The following is a 22,142-nucleotide window of genomic DNA, read 5'->3' as shown; positions in this document are numbered from 1 at the left end:
CGCGAATTCCTCGTCCGCCGGCGCCGCGGCGTCTAAACCGACGAGCTCGCGGTGCGCGCGTCGTCGTCGCGCGCCCATTGATGCAGCGCGGCACTTCGCGCTCGCGCGCCTTCGCCGACGATGTCCGACGACGACGAGGTGTGCACGCGAACCGCGACGGCGAGCGACGGCGAGGGGACGCGCGCGGGAGAGAGCGGCGCGATCGCGGCGCTGGGCGAGACGAAGACGTCGAGGCTGATGGAATTGGAAGCGCGACTCGCGGAGAAAGATTTCATAATGGAACCGAGCGCGATCGATGACGTGCGCGCGTACGTCTCCGCGGGAGGCGCGCCGAGCACGGCGATAGAGCTGCTGAGCGAGAATTACCGAGGGTACGCGGCGATGACGACGCTGGCGGTGCACTGGTTGAAGGTGACGGCGCCGCCGAGACGGGGCGCGAACACGTCGCCGATCAAGGTGAGCGCGGCGGTAGAGACGCGAGGCATCGATAATGGCGACGGTGACGCGACGAGAACACCGACTGGAGGGATATTGACCAGCGGAGCGGGGAAAGGGACGCCGCGGGAGCGCGCGGCGACGATGGAGACGGAGGCGCGATTCGATGAAATGTATTTTTTGGAGGCGCTCGTGAGAGAGAAATTCGACGCGAATAAGGCGGACGCGGTGTTCCAGGGACGACCGCCGGCGTGGTTGGATGGGCTGTTCAAGAGCGAGCGCGGGCGGGCGGTGTTGTTTTCTTTGGCGGAGCGTAATCCAAACTGTTTATTGATTTCGTGCGCGATTCAGCACGCGTGGCAGCGCGGCATGCGACACGAAGTGCGCGCGCTCGGACCTGCGGCGGCGGCGTATTTTAGCATCTTTCACGAACTTCTCGCCGATCACGTCAAGGGAATCATCGAAGCCGGTGATGACGACGAGCGACGAATGGACTTTGAAGAGCGGTTGAAGAGCATGTGCTGTCAGTCCATAGGCACGTACGTCTTTGGCCAGCTCATGCTCGCGACTTTAGGGCGAGACACGGACAAGGCGACGACCAAGAGTTCACAGGCGATCGCGGCGCGATTGTCGGAAGAGATTGAAGAGGCGGCAGCGAGCTTGCACGGTGCCGCAACGGTTCGCCGTCTGGCGCCTTGGCTCGCGGCGTCCGCGGCTGACGCTACGGCCAAGTACGCCACGGCTGATTTGCTCAGCTCGCGTCCAGTGGGCACGAACACGTCATCGGTTGGGCAAATACGCGACAGTGGGGCACTCGCGGCTGGGGACTTGAAAAAGCTGCTCGACTTGTACGTGTCGAGCGACGTCAAGAAGAAGCCGTCGGTGGCGCCGCTTCGGCACCCCGACGTCCTTTACAACCTCATTTCGGAAGCTTTTAAATGGACAGTTGACTCGGGCGCGAATCGTTTACGCAGCGAGTGTTTCGAGCTGATCGCTTTAGCCGCAAGCGATGACGAGACGAGCGTGGATGAAGTAAAAGCGGCGTTGACTGAAGCCGTGGCAATCGTCGAAAACGCGAAGCGGGGCGAGATGCCAGAGCAGACGAGTGTCGATAAAGTGTTCGCTATCCCGTGCGCGACTGCAGGTATCATCGCCGCCGCGCGCTCTGCGCTCACGAATGAAATGTATCATCGGGTCGTTCAAGTCGGGAACGCCAACTCTGTTTTCGTGCACGTCCTCGGGGAAGTGGCGAAGAAGCACATTGGGCTGCAAGGCGTGGTGCTGGAGGCGCTGAACGCGATCATTCAATCATGCGGAAGTTCACACGGCGCCGAATTGGCTATTTCGCTCCTCGACCTGGGTTGCGAACTCGTCGCTGCTGGCCACGTGATGCCGACGATCACGGCTGCGGCGAACTCGTGGCGTCGGACGTTGGATCCGTCTCAGATTCGATACTTTGCGAACGAGGTGTTGGAGATCGCAGGTCCGCCGTACAGCCGCGATTTTGCCGTTGTCATGATTCGATTGCTCGACTCGGCGAATTCGCGCAAACGGATGTCCAAAACTGTGGACGATTTCGTGGAAGACGTGCGCGTGAACAGACGAAGTTTTCATCCTCCCCTGTCGCTGGCCGAGGTCGGCGTTCTCGACAGCCTTTCGCGATGAGGGCGACTTGTAATGTGAATAGCTTCGCTTAATGATTAAGAGATCTCTTCTATGATGTGTGTGTTAGTGTGTCGTGTACAAAACTTGAACCTCCCCTTTGATTCGTTAGCGACCCATGCGGCGGCGCAAAAAAGAGGGGATGCCGCCGCGAGACGCCGGTTGCTCTTCATCGCGTTCGGATTTACCGTTGCTCGGGATTTCCGTCTTCGTGTTCCAGCCCATGATGGGCGTGCGGCCGTCGATGGCGGCCGGGGCTTTCTTTCCGTTCGATCGGGACGCCGGCGCGGCGGTTTGAGAAATACCCGCCGACGGGGAAAACCCGGTGGCGATGAGCGTAATAGAAACTTCACCATCCGTGGCTCTGTTGCCATCCTTCACGACGGCTCCGAAGATAATCAGCGCGGACGGGTCGACGAGATCATAGATGACCTCAGCGGCTTCGTTGACTTCGTGCAAAGTCAAATCGCTGCCGCCGGTGATGTTCCAAACAATGCCGGTGGCGCGGTCGATGCCCAAATCGAGCAACGGGGACGAAATCGCGGCTTCGGCAGCTTCGCGCGCGCGGTTCTTGCCGCTCGCACGACCGATACCCATGAGCGAAGAGCCAGCGTCCGCCATCACGGCGCGCACATCCGCGAAATCGACGTTGATCAAGCCCGGCAAAGTAATAATATCGGTGATGCCGCGGACGCCTTGGCGAAGAATATCGTCGGCGAGCAAAAACGCATCTTGCACCGGCAAAGACGCGTCCACGGCGGCGAGCAAGCGATCGTTAGGAATAACGATGAGCGTATCCACGTTTTGTCGCAAACGTTCGACGGCTTCCATCGCTTGGTTGTATCGCTGACGTCCTTCAAACTTGAACGGCATCGTCACGATGCCGACGGTTAAAATACCGGCGCTCTTCGCCACTTGCGCGACGACGGGCGCGGCGCCCGAGCCCGTACCACCGCCCATACCCGCCGTGACGAACACCATGTCAGACCCAGACAAAGCCTGTTCGATCGCGGCTCGGCTCTCTTCAGCCGCCTTTTGCCCAATCTCCGGGTTCCCGCCCGCGCCCAAACCTCGCGTGAGCTCCGCGCCGATCTGCAAGTGGTTTCTCGGATCCGCCACCGCCGTCTCCAGCGCCTGCGCATCCGTGTTCACGATCCAGAATTCCACCCCATTAATATCCGCGTCCACCATTCGGTTCACCGCGTTCGATCCACCGCCGCCGACGCCGACCACCTTGATGGTCGCCGCGTTCGTCGCCGCGCGCGTCGTCGTCCCGCTTCTTCGCGTCATCCTTCGCGCGCCCGCCCGCGCGCCGCTCGCGCGTCCCACCACGCGCGTCCCCGCATAGCTTTTCGACCTGCGTCGCCGTCGTTCGTCGTCAGTCGCCGCGCTTTCGTCGTCGCGCGTCGGATCGATCGTCCCGCGCGATTTCAAATATTTATCCAGTCCTCGTTCGTCGTCGTCGTCGTCGTCGTCGTCGGTCGTCGTCGCGCGTCGTCGTCGCGCGTCGCGCGTCGGTCGGGTCGTCGCGCGTCGCGCGCACCCGCACTGCTGCATCGTCCTCGTCGCGCGCGCTCGGCGTCGCGAAGTCGCGTCGTCGCCGCGTCGACGCGGCGCGCGACAGCCCTGGAGTCCCCCCCCCTCGGTTCGCGACTCGTCGTTTTTGAAATGCGGTGCGACGCGGTCGACGGACCGACGCGCGCGCGCCAGTGCGCGACGGATGGCGCGCGTCGACGCGCGCGACGCGCGCGAGGACGCCGCCGGCGCGTCCGCGCGCGCGCCCGCGTCGAAGGGCGTCCGGGAGATGACGGCGGGCGAGCGGCGCGCGTTCGTCGCGGCGTTGGTCAGGGCGCGCGCGCGCGACGGCGCGCGAAGCGGCGCGAGCGCGAGCGCGGACGCGACGAACGCGGGCGAGGACGACGGTGATAAAGGCGACGGACGAAGCGCGCGATGGCGAGGGGTGAAATCGCGGTACATGGAGTACGAGACGCGCGCGAGGGAGACGACGGCGAGCGGGACGACGACGCGCGGGACGCGGCGACGGGACGGAAGCGCGGGAGAGGCGCCGGCGTGCGCGAGGAGAGAGCGGGCGGAGAAATTGGCGGGACGACACGCGCGGGAGCGCGTGGTGGCGGAGGCGATGGCGCGACGGGCGGAGGAGGAGACGTTTAGGCCGCGAACGCACGGCGAGGGGAGACGAGACGCGGGAAAGCGGGCGTCGTTGGAGAAGTTGGCGGCGCCGAGGACGGCGTTGTGGGAACGATCGGCGAGCGTGAAGAAGGAGAAAGATGAGGCTGTGTTTGCGGAGAATTGCACGTTCGCACCGAAGGTTGGTCGAGGGCCGAAGACGCCGTCGACGAAACCGGCGGCGGAGCGATTGTACGAGTACGCGGAGAAGCGATTAGAGACTAGGGAGCGCGTACAGGCGCGCGTGGTGGAGGAAGAGATGGAACTTTTGACGTTCAAGCCGACAGTTAACGTCAGGACGAGCGCTGGGATTCGAGACAAAGTCGCCAAGACGCCGCCGTTGCACCGGCGCGTCGCCGACGTGTTGCGCGCCAAAGAAAACGTGAGAACAGAGGCTCGTTTAAAGGTGGAAGACGAACTCGCCAAGGCGCACACGTTCAAGCCCACGATCAATCCGACGAGTGTGATTCTCGCCATGCAGCGTGCCGAGATTCAGAAGGCTATGGAAGATGATGACGACGCCGGCGACGAAGCGCCAACGATTCACCGCAGACGATCGTCGGCGTTGGACGGCGAGGATGAAAATCTCACTTTTGCGCCTAAAATCACGCGCGAAAGCGAGCGCGTGGTCGACGAACTTGAGCGTCAAGGCAAACTAGGCGCCGGCTTCCTTGAACGACAGCGTGACTTCAGCGAAAAAGTCGCGCGGCGCGCCCAGGAAAAGCGCGCTATGGTCGACGACGAATGCACATTTATGCCAGATATCGGCAACGCCGCCAGCGTGTTGCGCCGAGGGCGGCACGTGTACAAGTTGCTCGAAACGCCCGAAGAGCGCTCAGATCGATTGGCGGTGAAAGACGCCGAGCGTAAGCGTGCCGCGCAACGCGTCCGCGAGCGAGAGCACTACGCGCAGTTTACGTACCAACCCGAGTTGAATGAAAAGTCGTACGAGCTCGCGCCTCACGGTAGTACGATCGACGATTTGGCGCGCGACGAGCGACGGGACTTGGCGCGACGACGCGCGCAAGCCGAGCTCGAACGTGAGTTCCGAGAACAGCACACGTTCGAACCAAACCTCGATCGGTCGAATGAGGCCCGAAAGGCTCGCGATACGAGTCAGTTCGCGATGGATTACGGCGTCGGCGGCGATGCGGTGAGCGCTCGCATCGAAGCATACCGGCACGAAAAAGAAACTGCGCTCGAAAATCTCCGTAGGCGCGCCGAGTATCGCGAGTTGGAGCAGTGTACGTTTCGTCCCGAGTCCATCGCGCGAGAGCCTCGCGCCATGGGCTCCCCGTCCGCGTCGAAAGTCAAAGGTATGGATTCGTTTTTGCGCAAGCAAGCCAAGGCGCGCGAGCTCGAAGAAGAAAAGCGCGAGCGATACGCCAAGGCTTTCCTCGAGAACTTGGACGATTTCGACCGATGGGGCCGACGGACGATTCCCGAGCCGTTCACCGGCGCCTTCGCCGAAAACGTCGTCGAAAAGGCTGAGGCTCGACGCAAAGCGTTGGCGGAGGAGCACTTGCGGCGCGAGTTGGAGGAGTGCACGTGGGAACCGGCGACGAATCATTCTCGCAAGTCTACTAGTATTAAATAGAAATTCCTAGCTATCCTAGCCTATTGCACGGCGGCTTTTATGGGTGTGATGCCGTCGAAAACGATCGCCGCCCGCCTGTCAATCTCTCTCGCGTCGACGTCGAACAGCGCCGCTTCGCGTCGTTCGCACGCCATCGAAGCGCACGCGACTCCTATCGCGATGGCGCGCATCTCATCGACGCCTCGCGCGAGCGCGCCGACCGCGCCACCGACCAATGCGTCGCCCGCGCCGATGAGCGACGCCGCGCTCTTCACCGCGAAAGCGGGCACGTGCGCGTGCTCGGCGTTCGACGCGTCGCCGTCCGGTGCGGAGGAGACGATCACGCCCAGCGACCCGAGCGTGAGCACGACGCGCTCGCACCCGGCGGCGAGCACCGTGGCTATGTCGCTCGCCAACGCATCGAGCGCATCGTTCGCCGCGTCGAACTCGAGCTCTGGATTGAACGGACACGGCGACATCGGCGAGCCCTTCGCCCAACTTCTCCGCACCGCATTCGCCAGCTCGCGAAGCTCCGCCGCGTTCGGCGAGCACCACCTCACGCCCACCATCGGTCTCCCCGCATCACCGCTCTCCACGATCCTCACCGCCTTCGCCACCGAAACCGGTTCGAACCACGTCGCCGTCGTCGCCGCCGCGCGCCGCGCCGCTCGAATCCCCCGCGCCGACAGATTCCCATCGATCACCACCACTCGCGCCCCCCTCGCGTCGCTCGCGTACTTTTCGCACCACTCTTCGTCCACGTCTCGCTCCACGACGTCCACGTCCGCGACGCTCGCCACGATCTCGCCGCTTTCGTCCGTCACCGCGACGACGCGCCCCGTCCTCGCGCCCGCGCGCGCGCGCACCCCCGCCCCGTCGTCCCTCCCTCTCGCGCGCGCGCGCCACGCCTCGCGGACGCTCGCGCCGTCCGCGTCGTCTCCGCACGCGCTCACCAGCCTGACGCGCGCCGCGCTCGTCGCCGCGCACGCGCACGCGACGTTCAGACCGACGCCGCCGACGCCGCGGTCGACGCGACCGCGCGCGCTCGTCCCGCGCGCCGTCGCGCCGCGCGCGCGCGCGTGCACGTCGACGACGACGCCGCCGAAGACGACGACGTCGCGCGCGGGCGCGCGGACGACGCGCGCGAGGCGCGCGAGGCGCGCGCGCGCGACCTCGCGCGCGGACGTCATCGTGTGACGCGCGGCGGCGCGCGCGACGCGACGCGGCGAACGCGCGCGACGCGGCGCGGGCGATGACGACGGCGACGTCGACGCCGGACGCGCGGCGGGACGCGCCGCGCGCGCGCGGCGACGCGAACGCGCTCTCGCGCGCGTGCTTCGCGTGGGTGACGCCGTTTTTGCGACGAGGACTCGACGCGCACGCGGGACGCGCGGCGCGGTTGGAGATGGGAGATCTGCTGCGACCGCCGGAGGCGTACGTGGCGAGGCGGAACGCGGACGGGTTCGAGCGGGCGATGCTGGAGACGCTGGGGAGGGTGGAGCGCGAACGCGCGGCGGCGGCGGCGGACGCGGACGCGGCGGCGGACGCGGACGCGACGACGAGGAAAGAGGCGAAGGCGAAGGCGAAGGAAGGATTTTTACCCGCGCTCGCGTCGCCGCTGTGGCGCACGTTCGGGGGAGTGATTTTGCAGGGGACGTTTTTTAAGCTGTGCAACGACGTCGTGCAGTTTTTGCCACCCGTGGTTTTGAGCGGCTTTTTGCGATACGTCGGGAATAAACCGAATTTCATGTCCGACGCGTTCGGGGCGTCGGTGACGGGGAACGGGATCGGTTGGTTGTACTGCGCGCTGATGTTTTCATTGGCGGTGTTGCGCACGCTGTGCGAACAGACGTATTTTTACTACGCTCAGGCGAGCGGCATTTGCATCAAGGGCGCGCTCTCGACGGCGGTGTATCGGAAGACGATGCGCTTGTCTAGCGCGGGGAGAAGTGGGAGCACGACGGGCGAGGTGTTGAATTACATGCAACTCGACGCGCAGCGCGTGGGCGATCTCATGCTGTTCCTAAACGTGCTGTGGAGCGGATTGTTACAAACGATGGGGTACATGGCGCTCTTGTATTCGTACATCGGATGGAGCGTGTTCGGGGGATTGTTCATCATGCTCGGTTTGATTCCCGCGCAAAAATTCTTTTACGGGATGATGTACCGCTACCGCAAAAAACAAAACGTGGAGACTGATCGGCGAGTGAAGCTTGAAAATGAGGGTTTGAGTGGGATAAAGATTTTAAAGCTCAACGCGTGGGAGGAATCGTTGCGAGAAGAGGTCGCCGAAGTGCGCAAGCGCGAGATGATTCAAGCGACGAAAGTCGCCAACGTTGCCGCGATAAACACATCAATCATGTCGGCCGGCCCAGTGATTGTGTCGGTTGTCGTTTTCTCGCTATACGCGGGAGTCATGGAACGACCGATGGACGCCGACATCGTCTTTCCGGCGTTGACGCTGTTCAATCTGCTTCGATTTCCGATTTTGTTCTATCCTCGATGCTTGGCGCAGTGCGCAGACGCCGTGTCCTCGCTGCAGCGTCTACAGAAGTATTTCATGCTCCCCGAAGCGTCGGCGACGACGAAGACTGTGGAGTTTGAACGCAAGGACGATTTTGACCAAGTCGTGGAGACTACAAAGGTTGGCAAGAAGGGCGACGTCCTCGCGCGCATGACGCGCGGTACTTTTTCTTGGTCCGATCCGGACGTCGAAGTGAAAGAGAAAGAAGCGGAGAAAGTAAGTGATGCGAAAAAAGACGAGATTGTCGACAAAGTCAACCCGACAGTTCCTTTTTTGCGCGACATCAACTTCGAGCTCAAAAGAGGTGAATTGACCATCGTCGTCGGCGCCGTCGGCGCGGGGAAGACGGCGCTTATATCCGCGCTTCTCGGCGAAATGAGCGCCAGAGACGGAGCCAGTGTCACAATCGATGCAACGGTGTCTTATGTCGCACAAACTGCGTGGGTACAATCAATGTCTCTCCGTGACAACGTGCTCTTCGGCAAGCGATACGATGAAGAGAAATATCATCAGGCGCTCGAAGCGGCGTGCATGGAGGCAGACATTAACCTTTTACCGAACGGTGATGACACTGAAATCGGCGAAAAGGGCATCACCCTTAGTGGCGGTCAGAAGCAACGCACGGCGATCGCGCGCGCGGTCTATGCTGACGCAGAGATCGCTATTTTAGACGATCCTTTGTCGGCTTTGGACGCGCACGTGGCTAAGGATGTGTTCAAGCGCTGCATCCGTGGCGTCTTGCGATCCAGCGCTGTCTTGCTCGTCACGCACCAGCTGCAGTTCACCGAGTTTGCCGACAATATTCTCGTCATGAAAGACGGTGAGGTAGTTGAATCGGGCAAGTACTCTGAACTGATGGACAAGGGGCCGGTATTCCAACAAATGATGCGATCGTACCGCGGCACACAAAAAGCTGAGACCACGAAAGAAGAAGTAGTCGATACCTCCGTATCAAAAGACATGAAACAAACGATGTCGTTGCAGAAAGACAAGGCAAAACAGAATATCGAGAAGCGCGAAGAAGGGTCCGTGAAGATGAACGTGTACAAGGCGTACATCAATGCGATGGGCGGGAGGTTTTGGACGTTTTCATTCTTGATGTTCATCACCATCGCTGAACGCGCTTTGAGCGTCTTCACCAACGTCTGGCTCGCGTACTGGTCGCAACAAAAGTGGAATCTCGGTCAAACGGTCTATCTTGGTGGATATAGCGCGATCGGAATTGTCTCAGCGTTCATCGCTTGGATTCGAACGTTTGCCTGGGTCGTGGCTGCGCTCACCGCCGCGACGGGATTACACTTGAAACTCTTGCAGTCGGTGATGGACACGCGAATGAGTTTCTTTGACACCACACCGCTGGGCCGCGTAATTCAAAGATTCAGCAAAGATACCAACGCTCTCGATAATATCATCGGACAGTCGGTATCTTCCGTGATGTCGTTTGGGCTTTTACTCTTCGGCACCATCGTCGTCATGGGATGGATCATGCCGATACTGCTTCCTTTCATGGTGCCGATCTTTGCCGTTTACTTTTACATTCAAATGTACTACCGACCTGGTTATCGCGAGGCCAAGCGTTTGGACGCCATCAGTGGCTCGCCAGTGTTTGCCCACTTCGGAGAGACGCTAGGCGGTTTGAGTACAATTCGTGCCTTTGGCCATCAACGTCGTTTCATCACGGAAAACGAGCAGCGAATTGGCGCTAATCAAATCGCTGATTACACTCAAAAGTGTTGCTGCGAGCGCTGGCTCCCAGTGCGTCTCGAAACGATTGGCAACTCGCTCACTCTTGTCGTCGCGTGCGTTGCGGTGTATTCACGAGATTCGCTCGACGCTGCGCTCATCGGTTTGGCGGTTACTTACGCCATCGACATCACCGGTGTTTTATCCTGGGTGATTCGCATCGTGTCCGAGCTCGAATCGCAAATGGTGAGCGTCGAGCGCATCGACGAGTACACGAGGCTGCCGTCAGAGGAGGAAACAGGTGCGATGGCGGCGCACGGCGTCGTGGAAGAGCCGCCGCCGGAGTGGCCTTCGCAAGGGGGCTTGAGATTTGAAAAGTTACAGATGCGATACCGATCCGAGCTCCCTCTTGTGCTCAATGGTATTTCGTTCGAAGTCCAACCGGGGCACAAGGTGGGAATCTGCGGTAGAACCGGCAGTGGGAAGAGTTCTCTGCTCGTCGCGTTATGGCGCCTGTGCGAGCCCACGGCCGGTTCCATCTGGCTAGACGGTATCGATATCTCTACGATTTCGCTCAAGCGTTTGCGGTCGTCCATCACTTGCATTCCCCAAGATCCCGTTCTGTTCAGCGGCACAATTCGTTACAACCTCGACCCGTTCAACGAGTACACGGATGAAAAGCTGTGGTACGTTTTGGAGCACGTCAAGTGCAAGGACTTCATCGGCAAACAAGGCCTCGGTCTCGACGCCCCAGTGGAAGAATTTGGAGGCAACTATTCCGCCGGTCAACGACAAATGCTGTGTCTCGCGCGAGCGATGCTGCGAGATACCAAGGTGGTATGCCTCGACGAAGCCACAGCGAGCGTTGACACCGAGACGGACGATAACATGCAAAAAGTCATCGCGACGGAATTCGTCAATTGCACCATCTTGACCATCGCCCACCGCATCAACACCATCATCGAAAACCATCAAGTTGTCTGTCTCCAGGCTGGTAACCTAGTCGCCATGGACTCACCGTCCGCGATGCTCGCCGATCCGAACTCCATCTTTTCCCAGCTCGTCGCCGAAACCGGCGAGGCGTCGGCGAAAAATTTGAAGCAACGCGCCGACGCCGCCGAGGCGGCGAGAGCGCGGAACACACGAGATATCGAGCGCACACATTTGGATAGTCACATCTGCTAGTCACTAGACCATTCTTTAATGCGTACACGCGCCATTTTTTCCGCCGGAGCGCCACACAGCGACGCGGCGCTCGCGAGATGCGAGACCTCATTCGCCTCGCCGCTCTCTCGCGCGCCGCCGCGCGCTCATCGCGCGCTGTCGCCTCGTCGTCGCGCGCATCGCTCAACGAAGACGACAAAGACGGCGGGAAAACGATAGAAATCATCGAAGCTAATCTGGTGCGTGCGCGTGATGTCCCGCTCGAAAGCAACTTCTGACGTCCTGTCGTCGCGCGCAGGACCATAAACGCGGCGAGTACTTAAAAAACGACGAGAACCACGTACGTCAAGCGCTGCTGACGACTCGCAAAGAGGCGCTGAGTCTATATCGCGCCGTTATACGCGCGTCGGTGTTCTTCGTGTGGCGGGACGAGCGCGGACGGGTGTGGCGCGACGTCATACGCGATTCCGCGAGGAAAGAGTTCGAGGCAGGACGACTCGAGCGTGATCCAGAGATGGTGAACAGGCTGTTGCTCACGGGACGCGATGCGGTGGATCAGGCGGTGAGTAAGTTTTTAGAACGACGCGAGGCGATTCAGCGGGAGGAAGACGGAGGCGACGGGAAAGGTTCTGTCGGCGGTTCGTTCGGCGGTTCCCTCGGCGGGAGCGTGTACGGGAAGTGATCTCTCCTTAGTCATTAGTTGGGTAGATGTCGTGGCGAACGCCGTGAGTGATCGTGATCGTGATTGTTTTGGATCATCGATCGTTACGGCAACCGCCTCGTTGTTAGCGTGGATACCAAATTTAGAACGCTCGGCGCACAGTCTTTACTCATCGTCGTCGTCGTGCGCGGCACGGCTTCTCGCGAGTTCAATTCACTCGCTCGTTCGCGTTCGCTCGCGTGCGAAACACGAAGAATGTCTTCGCTCGACCCGTCCCGTCCCGAGAAGACGAATGGACAACGCGCGCGCGCGGCGTCCCTCAGATCCCGACTCCATCGCTTGCGCACCGACGTCAACGACGTCTCAACGCGCGCTAAATCGCGAGATGTCGATATCACCATCGACGCCGACGCTACGGCGGCGGTAGAGCTCGTGTATGACGCTTACGTGCGACGAATCATCGATGACGCCAAAGAATCACTCGCGACGCTTCGCCGCGCCAACGAGGCGAAAGTGCGTCGACTCACGATGGACGTGCGCGCGTTCGCGACGACGGCGCGCGGATTCGATCGCAAGACGGCACCAAAGGTGTGGAATTTCCCCTTGAGCGCGACGCGCGAGGCGAGGGAGATGAGAGGGGTCAAGGCGAGGGTGCTTCGTCGCGTCGAGCTCGAGCTCGAGTCGCAGCGACGCGCGAAGGCGACGACGAACGACGATGATTCCTCCGGCACGGCCTCTTCGGCGACGATGCGAGTGCGAGAGACTATGCACGCGTGCGCGGACTTGGTGTATCCTAGACGGATGATGACGCAGTGTCACACGTTGCGATGTCGAGCCGCGTCTGCGCGCGAAGAATTCAACGCCGAGCACGCATCGGCGCTCGCACAGCGAGGCGAGATAATCGAGCGTCTACGCTCGATCGATCGCAGGGTGTGCGCCGCTCGTAAATCGTTTCCTGATGTGAATAACGATGATGCGCTCGTTGCCACCGAAGCGGACACATTGACGGAGTGGTGGGACTCGGCAGCGATGCGAGCAATCGTCGCCGACGGCGACGACGCGAGCGAGTGGCGCATCCAATCGCTCGCTGGGAGCGGGAAGGCGGAGGATGGCGGACCAAGCGAAGGTGCGGGGACTGATCAAACATCAATCATGCATTCGGACGAAGGCGTTGCAAACGTTCTGAAAACGATGATGGGTGATGATATCATAGTGGACGAAACAGGGCGCATCGACGCGGAGGCGTGCGACAAGCGCCAGGATTTCGAGAGCACGGCGGCGGCGACCGCGCGCATCGAACGTCCCGAGTTTCTCGCGCCGAGCGACGATGATCGTGATCCCGAAGAGTTGCGAAAACTGCGTTCGCTCACTGGGGATCAAATGGGCACGCTGGCGACGTATCAACAAATGTTGCAAAACAAACGTCGCGCTCGAGACGAGTGGAGAGTGGCGACGCGACTCGCTCTGAGAAAGTTATTTCAAGAGGCGAGCGAGATCACCGGCGCGTACAATCAAAGAATTCGAGACCTCGCGATCGAGCGCGAAAATACCGAGTTTGCGATCGTTATGTTTGACTTGCGGCGCGCGCGTATAGCTCGACGGCTCCACGAGCGCCATCTCGCGGGCGATTTCGACGGCAAATCCGACGAGGAGGCAGCGCGCGTTCGAGAGGCGCTCTCGGATGTTCATCGCGCGACAGAAATCGTGCGTGAGTATGCGGCGAACGTTGAGGAAACACAGCGACTGTTAGATTCGGCCACATTCGCGTTGAAGGCGGCTCAGCGTGCGTTCAGACGCGAAGTGCAAGATCATCCGGCGAGCAGCGTGCATTTGGACGCGCTGCAGGCGTTGTATCAACGTCAAGACGCCATCGCACGCACGGTTGAAGAAGCCGCGAGTAAGAAGATTCCTGTTTTCCCTCAAAGGTTAGACGATCGGTGGTGGGGATTCCTAGTGTTGGCGCGCGCGAAACGCGCGACGCTCGAGCGCGAGCTCCGAGACGCCAAAGACGCGCACGCGCGCACGACGGAGAAGATGCGCGCGCTCGAGGCAACCGCGCGAGAGCTGGCAGACATCGCCAATCGGCACGAACACGATCGAAAGACGGCGCAATCGGCACGATGGACTCGAGCGTATGACATCGATTGCGCCGCGCATCTCGATCGCGGATACGTGGAGATTCCATTAAAATCCACCGCCGACGCGCTCGAGCGAGACGACGTCATCCTCGTGCCCAAGGCGCGCATCGACGCCATCAACGCAAAGCTTCGTGAATCCTACGCCGCCAAAGCGCGCGCTGAGCGCGCGAACGCGACAACAAGAGATGAAATCGAGCGTGTGAAGTGGGAAACGCGCGTCCTTCGATTACGGTGCGAAGACGTCGACGCCCGAGCCGTCGAAGTCGCCCTCCTCCGCGTGAGCAAGCGTCTTCAAAGCTTCCTCTTCCACACCGGCCCTCAGGCCTCATCCAGCGCAGTTTCCGCTCGAACGCGAGAAGACATCAGCGAAGCCGCCGCCATCGCCGCGCGTCTCGACCGCAACGCGCGTCTTCACGCGGACAAGACGTCTCGCGAGCGTCGCGCGCTCGACGATTTACGCCTCTCGCGAGCGCGTCTTCGGCGCCAGCTCGACCGCTCGCGAGACGTTCTCTCGCGCGCGTTCGCGGCGTAACGACGATTTCTCATTTTTTCTCGCGCCGATTCCGAGTCCTCGACGCGCGCGTCGTTCGATGACCGCCGTTCGTTCGCCGTTCGTTCGCCTTTCGCTCGCCGCGCCGCGGCTGGTCCGCAAACCCGAGCGCGTCTCATGGTCGCCGCGTCCCTCGGCGCGGTGCACCCGCGCGGCGCGCCCGCCGCGGGCGCGGGACGGAAGAAGGACGCGAGTCGCGGCGCGCGGACCGGCGCGCGGGCGCGCGCGACGGCGACGCGCGCGACGAAAGGCGAAACCGTCGCCGCGAAGCTCAAGGGCGTGAGCGTCGTCGTGGTCGGTGATGACGCCGACGCGAACGACGTCGTCGCGCGAGCGCTCGCGGTGCGGTTGGCGTACTCGCCCGTGAGCGTGCCGGCGCTGCTGGAGAGCACGATGGCGAGAGGGGCGGAGGAGGGGATGACGATGGACGACGACGACGACATGAGCGAGGACGCGAAGGCGTTGGTGCTGGAGAATAGCGCGCACGAACAGTTGGCGACGTTTTTGAGGCTGTGCGTGGCGACGTGCGGGGGAGGACGGGGCGCGACCGCGCGAGGGGACTGCTGGACGTGGTTGTTCGGGGCGATAACGGTGTGGGTGGACGCGGAGGGGGCGGACGAGAGCGCGCCGCAGCGGCAGGCGTACGAGCTGAGCGAGGTGCGCGTGGTGGTGAAGAAAGGGGTCGCCGTCGACGGTGAAGCCGCGGCGGATCAGGTGTTGGCGGGGATCGACGCTTTGGTGGACGCGGACGATCAGTTGTGCGGGAAGAAGAATTTGTACGTGCGGTTCGGATGTCGAGGCGACTGGCCGGATCTCAAGCCGCCGGGCGAGTACGCGGGCGATGCGGCGGCGGCGCCGACGTGAGCGCGCACAATGTCGCTCGCTCGCGCGTATCTGCCATCATTAGCAAATCCGCGTCGTCTTTTGGAGTTCGAACGTACTAGCGCGCCGTTCATTAGTCGACGTTTCGAATGAAAACTTCTAATATTGCTTACACGACTCCTCCTGGAATCTCGACTAATTACTGCATGTCATCCGGCAGCTCGGCGTTGCTCAAATCAATCTTCGGCCGCGCGAACATGTTGCGCGCGTTCACCTTTTCGAACAACTCGAAATCTTCGCGAATGCCGATGCTCGGCGTGGAGTCCACGACTTTGTATTGAATCTCCGTGGACGACTTCGTGTCCGGTTCCGCCACGCGAAGCTTGCCAAAGTTACCTATGCCTAATCCAGCGTACCAGCGGTACGTCTTCGGCGACGCTTCCCACGGGTTGAACACCGCGCGGTCCACGCATCCGCGCTCGCCCGAGAGGTTTTGGGCGAACACGGTGCACCCGGTGCCAACTTCGACACCCGTGGCGAGATCTTCCGTGGCCAAGTACACCTTATCCGTCGGACCGTCGAGCTTGAAACAACGTTCGGACATGGCGTCTAGGTCCTTGGTGAACCGAACGCGCGGCTTGGTCGGGTGCAAACAGTTGTCCAGGACGACGCAGTCTTCGAAACCGACGTAATACACGTCGCCCTCGCGCACGTCGCTCACCGCAATGTGTGCCTTGCGTCCGATCGCGTACTCAAACGCCGTCGAACCGGTATTCGCGCACGTCATCTTCACCTTCAACGCGTTGTGCTCGAGCGAAATTTCTTGCGTCAACTTGAAGTTGTGATTGAACGCGGCGCGACTCGAGTCGTCGTCCGTCAACTCGAGCGTCACGAACGGGCACGACGTTCCATCGCTCGACGCGTACGTCCCCGTCTCGCCGATTCGCCATTCCATTCGGTTCGCGAATCCGTCCTCCGGCATCTTCGCCGCTCCCACGGACCCCGGTCGTTCGCCTCCCGCGCCGAATTGCGGAAAGCACACGGGGTTTCCCCCGTCCGTCGGCGCGTGCTTTTTAAAGCTCGCATCATCCGGCACGTACAGCACCTCCCCCCCCGACGCCAGCACCCAGCTCGCGACGTTTCCTCCCTTCAAATACACGTCCACGTACGATCCGTTCGGGTGCGTCAGCGTCACCTTGGTCAGCGACCCTCGTCCGTCGCGCACGCGCACGAACGGCGTCGCGCCGTCCGACAATCCAAACTCCTTGTTCAGCGTCTGCGTCACCGGCGAGTCCCCCCTCGCGTCGCCCGAGAGATCGGCGATAAACGCCTCGACGTCCGCCGCCGTTCGTCCCGCGTCCGGCGGCTGCGCCGCCTTGGCGTCGTCGCGCGAATCGCGGACGAATTTCGGCGTGTCCTCGAGCTTGGCGGCGACGCGCGCGGGCGCGCGCGCGCGTCGCGCGGTGCGACGCGCGCTCGATCGGGCGTCGCGGAACGCGCGCGAGGCGCGCGGCGCGACGGCGCGAGACGCGCTGAGCGACGACGCGAGCATCGCGCGCGCGCGGGAGTGACGCCGTCGGCGGCGGCGGCGGCGCGTCGCGCGCGCGCGAAACCGTAACACGACGCGCGCGCGCGCGCGCGCGCCCGGGACTTTAAATTTATCGCCTTTTTACACATGGAGATCCTATATAATAGGGTTTCGTAAGCCTAGCGGTTATGGCTCAGTTGGTTAGAGCGTCGGTCTCATAACGTACAGCTCTCGAAGCTCAAACACGACATCAACACGACTGAGATCATAAAGATCCCACTTCCCCTTCCCCGACGAACGTCGGAGAGCGATCCGAAGGTCACCGGTTCGATCCCGGTTAACCGCATTCTTTTTTTCGCAACGTCACGGACGTTCGTGTGCACAAACGCGACTTACTTTTTGCTCTTCTAATAATGTAGTGTGTTATTATCACGCATCGGCTACGGCTCACGGCCCGAACGCGCGCTCCGCGCCTTCGAGCGTGTTTTGCAACAAAATCGCGATGGTCATCGGACCGACGCCTCCCGGCACGGGGGTGATGTGGCCCGCCACCTCGGCCGCGGAGTCGTACTCGACGTCACCGACCAAGCGGTAGCCGCGCTTTTTGCTCGGGTCGTCCTTGGCGTTGATTCCGACGTCGATCACCGCGCACCCGGGCTTGAGCCAAGACCCTTTGACCATTTCCATCTGCCCGCACGCGGCGATGACGATGTCGGCTCGGCGACAAATTTCCTCAGGGTTCGGCGTTCTCGAGTGCACGATCGTCACCGTGGCGTCTCGACGCTGAAGTAAAAGCGCAGCGGGCGTGCCCACGACGTTCGATCGCCCGACGACGACGGCTTCTTTACCCGCGATGGGGATGCCGGTGCGCTCGAGGAGTTCGATGCAGCCGCGCGGCGTGCACGGCACGAACAACGGTTCGCGACCACGCTGCGACAATCGTCCGATGTTCAGCGGGTGAAACCCATCGACATCCTTTTCGTAATCGATCGCCCCGAGCACGCGCTCCTCGTTGATGTGCTTCGGCATCGGCAACTGCACCAGAATGCCGTGTACGTTCGGATCCGCGTTGTACGCCGCCACGACGGCGAGCACCTCCTCCTCCGTCGCGTCTTCCGGCAAATCCGTCCCGAACGACTCGATCCCCGCCTCTTCGCACGCCTTTTTCTTCGACCGCACGTACGTTTGCGAGTCTTTCCGCTCACCGACGAGCACGACCGCCAGTCCCGGCGCCTTGCCGGTTTTCGCTCGCATCGCCGTCACCTTGTCTCGAACTTCGTCCCGCACCGCCTGCGCGATCGCCTTCCCGTCGATGATCTCCGCCGCCATCGCGCGCGCCACCATCGCGCTCGAGCGCTGTCGTCGTCCGTACGCGGACGCGCGCAGCGACGCCGGCGCGGGCGCGCTCGACGACAGCCGATGCGCCGACGGCGCGGCCGCGGCGTCGGTGCGACGGAACGCGGATTGGATCGCCGCGCGCGCGCAGGCGGTGCGCGAGGACGTCGGGGAGATCTTCATCATCATGCGTCGCGTGGTCGCGGCGTTCGAGGCCGAGCGCGGCGCGGTGTGCGGGCGCGATTGAAACGGCGCGCGGTTTGAATCGGACGCGCGCGGCGGAGGTTGGCGAAACGTTCGACGACGTCGTAATTCAAGTGGTTAGATGGATCGACGGGCTATAAAATCAATTCGAGCGCGTGCCTGGCGACGCTCACCGAGCGCCGCCTTCGGATTCGAGCGTCGCGCGCTCCGCGGCGATGGTCGCCTCGAGAAACGCCTTGGCGGCGTCGTCGACGACGTAAGAGTACTTGCCTCCACCGCCGTTGAGAACGAATTCCAACGTCGCGAGCTCGGTCGGGGTGACGCCTTGACCGTCGAGCATGTGGTCGTGGAAACTCTTGACGTCAGCCTCGGTGAGGACGCCGTTGGCTTCCATCGCTTCGTCCATGAGCAACAGACTCAGGTTACAGTAGCGCACCTTGCTCACCTGGCGGTAGAACCCCTTGGGCGCCGCCGCGGAGCCAGACTTGGTGAGCGTCTTCTTCACCGTCGTCGTCGCCGCCTTGGCCTTCGCCGGCGCCTTGGCCGTCTTCTCCGCCTTCGCCGGCGCGTCCGCCGCCGCCGAGCGTCGCGTCGCCACCACCGTCCTCGTCGGCGCCGCCGTCCCATTCTCCAAAGCCTCCCGCACCACCGCTCTCGGCGAGTACATCGCCTTGCGCTTATCCTTTCTCGTCGGTTCACCGTCCGCGCGTCCCGATCGATCGACCGCGTCGACGATCGTCACGAACTTTTTCTTATTCGCGCCGACTTTAAACTTGACCTCGCCGTCCCTGAGCGCGTACAGCGTAAAATCTTTACCCGTCCCGACGCCGTCGCCCGCGTGGAACTTGTTCCCTCGCTGACGAACGATGATCGATCCGACCTGCACCTTCTCCTCGCCGTACTTCTTCACGCCGAGGTACTGCGGGTTGGAATCGCGGCCATTCTTCGTCGACCCCGTCCCCTTCTTGTGCGCGCACTCGATGACGGCGCGACGCGGCGCGCGCGCGTCGACGCGCGCGGGCGCGATGCGATCGAGCGCGGTCGCGACGGCGAACCTCGACGCGAGGGCGGAGGCGGCGGCGATCATGTCGCGCGCGCGTGTGCGGACGACGACGCGATGGCGATGACGTCGAAGAGGTAGTAGGGCTAGGGCTTAGCGCCGACGACGCGCGCGAAGCCACGGCGGAGCGCGAAGCCGCGGGAGATTGAAATAATGACGTTCACTAAGCGATACACGGTGTCTAGGGTGATGATGGATGGATCTACGACGCGCGCGCGCGGGACTAGGACGCGCGCGAGTTAACGAGCGACGCGCTCGACGCCCGGCGCGGAGATGCCCTCCTCTAGCGCGGCGCGAACGACGGCGCGCGGCGAGTACATCGCCTTGCGCTTATCCTTACGCGTCGGTTGACCGTCGGCGCGACCGGAACGGTCGACCGTATCGACGACGGTGACGAACTTCTTCTTGTTCGCGCCAACCTTGAACATGACTTCGCCGTCTCTGAGCGCGAAGAGGGTGAAATCCTTCCCGGTGCCGACGCCGGCGCCGGCGTGGAACTGCGAGCGACGAAAAGCGCGCGCACGGGTCAGCGCGCGATCGAAACGCGAGAAACGCGCGATTTTCGAATCATTCACCGCGTTCGACGACCCTCGCGTCGGCGTCGCGCGTCGCTGGACCCCGCTTTCGTCGCGTTCGCGGAAACCCTGAATCCGAGGGTCGCGCGCGTCGCCTCGCGCCCGCGGCTCGCGCTCTCTCTCGCGCGCGCTCGACGCGCACGCACCTTGTTCCCTCGCTGACGAACGATGATCGATCCGACCTGCACCTTCTCCTCGCCGTACTTCTTCACGCCGAGGTACTGCGGGTTGGAATCGCGGCCATTCTTCGTCGACCCCGTCCCCTTCTTGTGCGCGCACTCGATGACGGCGCGACGCGGCGCGCGCGCGTCGACGCGCGCGGGCGCGATGCGCAGAGCGACGGTGGAGAGCTTGGACGACAACGCGGCGTGCATGGTGACGATGACCGTGGACGCGGGCGTCGGTGTGTGCGGCGCGACGCAATCGTGGGGGCGTTCATTTTGTTTGTGGCTTATCCCTGGGCTTATGCCCTAGGGCTTGCGTCGGCGTCTCGTTCGGGCACTATGTCGATTATTTATTTCAAATGAACACCTAAAGCGGCGGCGACGGCGGACTTGGCGGTTTTCTTCGTGCCCGCGGCTTTGATGACGGCATCGGCGTCCAAAGCGAGCTCGGCGCGGTACTTGCGGACGAAGGCGAGGATGCGGTCGGCGACGGCGGCGGAGGCGCCTCCGGAGGCGGCTTTGACGAGACCGCCGCAAAGGTTGAGGCAAATCTCGCGAGTGATGGCGGCGCAGCGATCGACGGGCGCGTCGGCGGAGGCCAAAGCGGCTTCGTGGATGGAGATCTCCTCCACGGCGCTCGCTTCGGCGGCTTGGGCTTGCTGCGCCTCGAAGACGCGACCTTGCTCGGTGAGCTCCGTCGCGGCTTGTCCGGCGGCGGCGGCTTCAGCTTCCGCCTCGCGAAGTTTGCGCAACAGCGCTTCACGCTTTCCGATCGCTTGTTCTTTACTCGCACACACGAACTCGCACACTACGTTGGCGATCTCGTACGTGTCGTCCTCGCCGAAAGCGGCGGCTCGCTGCAGCAGCCAGTTGACCACGGCGGCGGGCGTTACTAAATCAAGAGCTAATAATCGTTCGATGGCGATCGGGCCCATCTGCGGGTGGCCTCGCCAGACCCCAGCCGCGGCATCGACTAATACCTCACCACCCGCCTTCTCCACCAAGTCACGAATAGGAAGTGCGTAACGCTTGAGTAAAACGTCGTGATGGGTAATGCACTTTTGCCCGCGCTCGAGCGTGGCGACGGCGAGAGCTCGGAGCAAGACGTCCGGGCTCGCGCTGGCCGCTTGCGACTGAATCCAACCCAAAACTTCGTGTCCTTCCTTCTTGCTAGCGAGCATTTCTTTCAACGCGCCGAAGACGGGTTCCTGCGCCACCGCGTCGACGTACTCGGCGTTGATGCCAGCCTGCCCTGGAAGAAGCGGATGCAGCTCTTCGATGAGAGACTTTTGCACGCGCTCGAAGAAACTGAGCTGGCACAACTTGCGCAACACCTCCTTGCAGAACGTGCGTTGCGGGGCATCGTCGGGCTGCTCCATGACGTGCTTCCAGCTCGACCAAGGCCACACCAAATCAAAGCACGAGATTTGGTGAGCGAGCCAGCTCGCGAGACGATCGCGAGCGCCGACATCCATGCGGTCGATCGCCCTGAACATCGCCCCGACTGTCTTCGCCATCTTGGGCGGGAACGTCGGGATGATTTTACACAAATCTTGAATGATGATGTGATACAACACCGGAGTGAAGGATGGCTTCGGCAACGACAAGAGCTCGGCGAAGAGGGTCTCGGCGACCATGAACTGACACTGCTCGGGCTGGTCCGCGGGAAGCGGAAGCGATGCCAGCTGTTCAGTCACCGGAATTGTTGCCGAACGGCGATAACCCGGCTCAAACGCCCAAATCGTGTCGATGATGTACTCTTCCGCAACGAAGCGTTCGAGCGGGCCCCACGCGTCGGCGTTGCCGGTTCCCTCTGTGAAGCTCGGTTCCAAAATTCTGCGCGGGAAAAGTCGTGAAAAGCGTCAGTCAGTCAT

The 22,142-nt window shown here is 62.2% G+C and overlaps 13 protein-coding genes across 13 annotated transcripts; 6 read left to right on the top strand and 7 right to left on the bottom strand.

The window, feature by feature from the left end:
* Nucleotides 1-120: 120 nt before the first annotated feature.
* OSTLU_93007 (predicted protein) lies at nucleotides 121-2,100 on the top strand (the record flags this gene model as incomplete). The annotated part of the gene is made up of 1 exon (XM_001418850.1): nucleotides 121-2,100. One exon carries the CDS (start codon nucleotides 121-123, stop codon nucleotides 2,098-2,100), a length of 1,980 nt encoding a protein of 659 aa, XP_001418887.1.
* Nucleotides 2,101-2,141: 41 nt separating this feature from the next.
* On the bottom strand, nucleotides 2,142-3,687 carry OSTLU_32569 (predicted protein). The gene has a single exon (XM_001418620.1). It carries the CDS (start codon nucleotides 3,385-3,387, stop codon nucleotides 2,206-2,208), a length of 1,182 nt encoding a protein of 393 aa, XP_001418657.1. The 5' UTR covers nucleotides 3,388-3,687; the 3' UTR covers nucleotides 2,142-2,205.
* Nucleotides 3,688-4,237: 550 nt separating this feature from the next.
* Nucleotides 4,238-5,881, top strand: OSTLU_16081 (predicted protein; the record flags this gene model as incomplete). Its single annotated transcript, XM_001418849.1, has 1 exon — nucleotides 4,238-5,881. One exon carries the CDS (start codon nucleotides 4,238-4,240, stop codon nucleotides 5,879-5,881), a length of 1,644 nt encoding a protein of 547 aa, XP_001418886.1.
* Nucleotides 5,882-5,901: 20 nt separating this feature from the next.
* Nucleotides 5,902-7,050, bottom strand: OSTLU_93006 (predicted protein; the record flags this gene model as incomplete). The annotated part of the gene is made up of 1 exon (XM_001418619.1): nucleotides 5,902-7,050. One exon carries the CDS (start codon nucleotides 7,048-7,050, stop codon nucleotides 5,902-5,904), a length of 1,149 nt encoding a protein of 382 aa, XP_001418656.1.
* A 284-nt stretch (nucleotides 7,051-7,334) lies between these two features.
* Nucleotides 7,335-11,252, top strand: OSTLU_35503 (ABC(ABCC) family transporter: multispecific organic anion/multidrug (ABCC); the record flags this gene model as incomplete). The annotated part of the gene is made up of 2 exons (XM_001418848.1): nucleotides 7,335-8,458; nucleotides 8,606-11,252. 2 exons carry the CDS (start codon nucleotides 7,335-7,337, stop codon nucleotides 11,250-11,252), a joined length of 3,771 nt encoding a protein of 1,256 aa, XP_001418885.1.
* Nucleotides 11,253-11,745: 493 nt separating this feature from the next.
* Nucleotides 11,746-11,913, top strand: OSTLU_32565 (predicted protein; the record flags this gene model as incomplete). The annotated part of the gene is made up of 1 exon (XM_001418847.1): nucleotides 11,746-11,913. One exon carries the CDS (start codon nucleotides 11,746-11,748, stop codon nucleotides 11,911-11,913), a length of 168 nt encoding a protein of 55 aa, XP_001418884.1.
* Nucleotides 11,914-12,921: 1,008 nt separating this feature from the next.
* OSTLU_32564 (predicted protein) lies at nucleotides 12,922-14,030 on the top strand (the record flags this gene model as incomplete). The annotated part of the gene is made up of 2 exons (XM_001418846.1): nucleotides 12,922-13,817; nucleotides 13,964-14,030. The coding sequence occupies 2 exons, from the start codon at nucleotides 12,922-12,924 to the stop codon at nucleotides 14,028-14,030; spliced, it is 963 nt and encodes a 320-aa protein (XP_001418883.1).
* An 898-nt stretch (nucleotides 14,031-14,928) lies between these two features.
* OSTLU_93004 (predicted protein) lies at nucleotides 14,929-15,444 on the top strand (the record flags this gene model as incomplete). The annotated part of the gene is made up of 1 exon (XM_001418845.1): nucleotides 14,929-15,444. A coding segment is annotated over one exon (516 nt), but the record flags the coding sequence as incomplete, so codon positions are not given.
* Nucleotides 15,445-15,601: 157 nt separating this feature from the next.
* Nucleotides 15,602-16,969, bottom strand: OSTLU_32562 (predicted protein; the record flags this gene model as incomplete). Its single annotated transcript, XM_001418618.1, has 1 exon — nucleotides 15,602-16,969. The coding sequence occupies exon 1, from the start codon at nucleotides 16,952-16,954 to the stop codon at nucleotides 15,602-15,604; it is 1,353 nt and encodes a 450-aa protein (XP_001418655.1). The 5' UTR covers nucleotides 16,955-16,969.
* Nucleotides 16,970-17,377: 408 nt separating this feature from the next.
* OSTLU_16077 (predicted protein) lies at nucleotides 17,378-18,259 on the bottom strand (the record flags this gene model as incomplete). The annotated part of the gene is made up of 1 exon (XM_001418617.1): nucleotides 17,378-18,259. One exon carries the CDS (start codon nucleotides 18,257-18,259, stop codon nucleotides 17,378-17,380), a length of 882 nt encoding a protein of 293 aa, XP_001418654.1.
* A 934-nt stretch (nucleotides 18,260-19,193) lies between these two features.
* On the bottom strand, nucleotides 19,194-19,556 carry OSTLU_35728 (predicted protein; the record flags this gene model as incomplete). The annotated part of the gene is made up of 1 exon (XM_001418616.1): nucleotides 19,194-19,556. A coding segment is annotated over one exon (363 nt), but the record flags the coding sequence as incomplete, so codon positions are not given.
* A 212-nt stretch (nucleotides 19,557-19,768) lies between these two features.
* On the bottom strand, nucleotides 19,769-20,478 carry PRPL27 (Plastid ribosomal protein L27 large ribosomal subunit; the record flags this gene model as incomplete). Its single annotated transcript, XM_001418615.1, has 2 exons — nucleotides 19,769-20,026; nucleotides 20,251-20,478. 2 exons carry the CDS (start codon nucleotides 20,476-20,478, stop codon nucleotides 19,769-19,771), a joined length of 486 nt encoding a protein of 161 aa, XP_001418652.1.
* A 140-nt stretch (nucleotides 20,479-20,618) lies between these two features.
* OSTLU_87731 (predicted protein) lies at nucleotides 20,619-22,100 on the bottom strand (the record flags this gene model as incomplete). Its single annotated transcript, XM_001418614.1, has 1 exon — nucleotides 20,619-22,100. A coding segment is annotated over one exon (1,482 nt), but the record flags the coding sequence as incomplete, so codon positions are not given.
* Between the last annotated feature and the right edge of the window lie 42 nt (nucleotides 22,101-22,142).

This window comes from Ostreococcus lucimarinus, chromosome 7, assembly GCF_000092065.1.
Source record: "Ostreococcus lucimarinus CCE9901 chromosome 7, complete sequence".
Taxonomy (NCBI): domain Eukaryota; kingdom Viridiplantae; phylum Chlorophyta; class Mamiellophyceae; order Mamiellales; family Bathycoccaceae; genus Ostreococcus; species Ostreococcus sp. 'lucimarinus'.
Note: the sequence above shows the minus strand (reverse complement) of the source record. Positions and strands in the feature narration are given on the sequence as shown.